Source organism: Alexandromys fortis, unplaced genomic scaffold (genome assembly GCF_014885135.2).
Source record: "Alexandromys fortis isolate MF-2015 unplaced genomic scaffold, M_Fortis_MF-2015_v1.1 scaffold_11, whole genome shotgun sequence".
NCBI classification, from domain to species: domain Eukaryota; kingdom Metazoa; phylum Chordata; class Mammalia; order Rodentia; family Cricetidae; genus Alexandromys; species Alexandromys fortis.
This window is the reverse complement of record NW_026067912.1, coordinates 18,022,091-18,026,135: the sequence shown is the minus strand read 5'-3', so window position 1 is coordinate 18,026,135 and position 4,045 is coordinate 18,022,091. Positions and strand designations below refer to the sequence as shown.

Below are 4,045 nucleotides of genomic sequence, written 5' to 3'. Positions count from 1 at the left end.
TCACTAAAGCTATGGTCTACAGAAGTTGACCATTGGGCAATGGCCAGAGTAGTGATTACAGGTACTTTGAAGACTCAAAACAAACTTATTTTTGTATGAGCCTGAAGACACGAGCAGCTGTAGCTAAACAATGCAGTAATGAGATGCTCTGTGTTATTGTGCCAGACCGAGAGAAGGAAGAGTCTGGAGATGTCCCTAGCAGTCACCAGGGAAGATATAAAGAGTCCTCCAACTGCAGCCAGGCCATACCGACGCAACTGCTTCTTGCTTGTACTCAGTCTCCATGTCTCTTCTGGGCTATCCTGGACTTTGCAGAGCTACCTCCCATAGAAACCACTGCTACATCCCCGTGACACCTTCCATCACCATCTGCTCCGATGATGTAAACCCGGCCTTCAGACATTACGTACCCAGCAGCTGCCAAGGCAACCTCTGGCTTCTGGATCATTGCCAGGACTCCTACTGTGAAGCACCTTGCCGCGAAGCTCCCAGCCATGAGCCCAAGACTTGCTCTCCAGCTGGTGATCCCTCGGACTCCTGTGTGCCTTGCAATTCCCCATCTGCAAATCAAGTCGTGAGTGCCTGCGAAACTACCAACATCAGATCCAGACCCAGCTGCAGTCCCTGTACCGGGACCAAAGGGTATGTATCCAATTGTAGCACAGCTACTCGACTTGCATCTAAAGCCTGCCAAACTCCTCAAAATGGCTCCTGCTTCATAGGGCAATTTAATTCCTTCCCTACGAATCTCCAAACACTACGTCACTGTGGTCTGGGCAACAGTGGATATAGAAGCTATGGAAATTTTGGATTCATCACCAATGGCTTCTCCCCATCTTGTTACATTACCAATAGCTACCAACCCCCAAATAACCTAATGAGATATTGCCAGTATTCAAATTATGGGCCTTCAAGCTTCCCATCACGGGGCTACTTATGTAGAAACTTTCAGTCTCTGAGCTACATACACAGTGCATTTCCACCTTTGAGATATTTATGCAGCAATAGAAGACCTCTGAATTGCTACTGATCGACTTACAGCTTGCACGAGAGTTCTGGATAGGCTGACGAAGCAGATTCTACCCGGTTCTATGGTCTCTATTATTCTGCTAAATTGCTTTATTTATCTCTAGAAGGTTGTTGCACTGGCCTCAAGTGTAACCCTAGACTTGGTTAACCACTCCGTAGTTTGTCTTTGGTTAGTGCTCCCTGTATAAAAGTCTGATTATGATGGTAGTGTTAGCTTTAAAACTCACTAGAATGGATTTACTGAAGAGACTCCACATGAAGAACAATCATAAACTTTTTTACTCTGGTTGTCACCTGCCTGCCACTGTGGTGATCTTCTATCTTGGTTTGACGGTTGATTTCGACAGCTTTTTTTCCAATTGTTCTGCTTTTTTTGTTTATTTTGTTTTAACCGCCTGATAAGCATCTTGCCAGAAAAGGGAGAAATAAAATGGCCTTAAATATTCTGAAAGGAGCTATTTCATCCTTCCCCTCCTGACTGATTATAAGGATGAGCAAATATTAACAAATATAGCGACTAAAGAGAAAACCTCAGCAATCTACTTTTTCAAAGAAGACACAAAGCCCAGGGTTGATTGACAGTTGGCCTTTGGCCAGGACATTTGGAAGAAACCCTCAGAAGTGACTGAAATACAGAAAATATATGACAAAACAGAGAAAAAATGCTATTGCAGATTGTCTATGACTCCCAGAATTTATCTATGTTCTGTATTCTTCTGTAATCCTGCTCTGTTGAATTATGCCATTCTAATTCTAAAAAATGCCTTGATTCTTGATTCTTGATTAATAAACACTTTTCTATCTGGAAACCATGTCTTTCCTTATTGTTCATGACACATTCACTGATGTTTGGCCATTATTGAGCACAGTGTGCATTCAACTGCTGGTTTCTCGTTTTGGGGGGTTTTGTTTTGGTTTGCTTTCTTAGAATTGGTTTATAATCTAAGTTCAAATTGTAAAACAGGTTGATTATGAAATCCTGGTATTTTGTTTTTGTTTTGTTTTCTTTCTAAAACATTCAATTTATTCATTTTGTAATGTCTGTGTTTAAATTTTCAAATAAATAAATTTGGTAGGAATGTTTATAAATCAATTTAATAAAAAAGTACTTATTTCTATATATACTGCATATGACAATAAAATATAGGTACTATTGAGAAGCTCAGTAATTAAATATGGAATCTTTTGAAAAGTAGTTTTAGGCTTATAAACTTCAGAAAAAGAAAATAAAATTTTTAATTTAGGTGGTAAAAAATACTATAATCAATAGCCTAAGCGTTTCTTTAAGTAAATGCTGAAACATGCTTAAAGGGAGATGTTTTGTGGAGGTGAAGGCAACAGGAGACTGGAATGTTTCAACAGAACAAGAGTACTGACAGCCAGTGTTTTATGGCTAGGGGTAAAACTCTCAGGTAGAGTCCTTGCCTGGCCTGAAAGGCTTTGAATTTTACTTGTAGCACTTCAAAAATAGTTAACTGTGTGTAGTGAAGGCTTCAGAGTATTAATGTCTTGATTTTGCTTGAATATATTGGGAGATGACTTTCCTCATTCATGTGTGTGTCTTGAATTTTCAAAGAATTCTATCATAAGTTACAAAAATTTATTATCCTTAGGAACTAAACAATGACTATATAAGACTCACTTCGTTCTTTTAACACAGCATAGGTGTTCAAGTACTTGAAAACAGTTTTGTGTGCTTTAGCTGAGTGCTCCGTATCTTGACCAAATACGTATTCTTTCTCTGCAAATTCTGAAGGCAAACCTATTCTTTGAGACATTAAACATGATTCTTTGAGGTCATGAAGATTTAAGGGGACTGACTCTTCTGAAGAATGGTTCAGATGAAACAAACATAGTACTATCTCAACCATTTAACAACAGACAACTTTCAAAGGAGGGACAGATCATTTCTAACTGGAAAAATGGCAGAGCTCTTTCTGAAAGAACTGGCCTTGGAGTGATGTCTGAATATTTAAGGGACAGGGTTCTAAGGACTCAAGGATGAATAAAGGAAGGTGAAGTGGCAAACTGATGTGAACCCAAGTGGCACTGTGTTTGACTAGAGGAGGGGTGCAAAAATATATCACCAGTGTGGAAAACAGAGAGAAAATACAGGACATTAGAACAAAGATTGTGGATAAGAAAGGTTCTCTTAAATAAAAAACAAGCTAATTATACAAGATTTATAAATGTGACCTTGATAAAATTAAAAGTGCCTAATAATGGAACATATCATTTTAAAATGAGAAATAAAGGGTGGTGATGGAGCATGTGAGAACACTGTGCTTACCACCTAAGTTTTCTGTAAACAGTAAGCCCAAAACAAATCTCTATTAATGAAGTGAAATAACTGAAAAAATAATACAAAGAAATCTGTAAGATAAAATCCATTGCATGTGCTCCACAAATTTACTTCCCTAACTATTTAATAGGTACATGGAAAACAAAAGCACAAATGTCTTGATGAGAAACAGGCAAATAATGTGAATAGATAATTAATAAAAAATACAAATTGCCTGTAAACTCTCTAGTATAGTAGACTTTATTAGTAATTTTTCATTATGAAAAGATGACATTCTTGCTAGCATCTCTTTGTCAAACATACATAAGTTGGTAATATGTTAACTTACAAATATCATTTCACAAACAGCAGGTAGGGGTGGAGATCAATAGAGCCTATGAGGGTGGAAGGGCTTCAAAGGCGCCAACTGAATGTTGATATGAGTGTTGATATACTCATCTTGAAGTGTCTCCTGGGAAAGTCTACTGCAGAGGACAAACCTATGCCTACATTGCTTATCGCTTTGTTATTCAGATTTTTTTAGTAGTACCACAGAGGGTGTTTTTGATTATATAGTCTATCCAGTCATAATGTAGGCTCTATTTTTTAATTACATGCAAAAAGCACAGTTGTTAACCTAAATTTTACTCAAGAATTCCAAATCTGAAATTCTCCCAAAAGCTACAGTGCTTTGACTTGGATCCTTCCAGTACAATGGTTTCCAATATTCATTGC

The 4,045-nt window shown here is 37.8% G+C and overlaps 1 protein-coding gene across 1 annotated transcript; it reads left to right on the top strand.

Moving 5' to 3' along the window:
* The first annotated feature begins 274 nt into the window (after positions 1-274).
* Positions 275-1,494, top strand: Krtap24-1 (keratin associated protein 24-1). Its single transcript, XM_050138712.1, has one exon. It carries the CDS (start codon positions 284-286, stop codon positions 1,028-1,030), a length of 747 nt encoding a protein of 248 aa, XP_049994669.1. The 5' UTR covers positions 275-283; the 3' UTR covers positions 1,031-1,494.
* Positions 1,495-4,045: the final 2,551 nt, after the last annotated feature.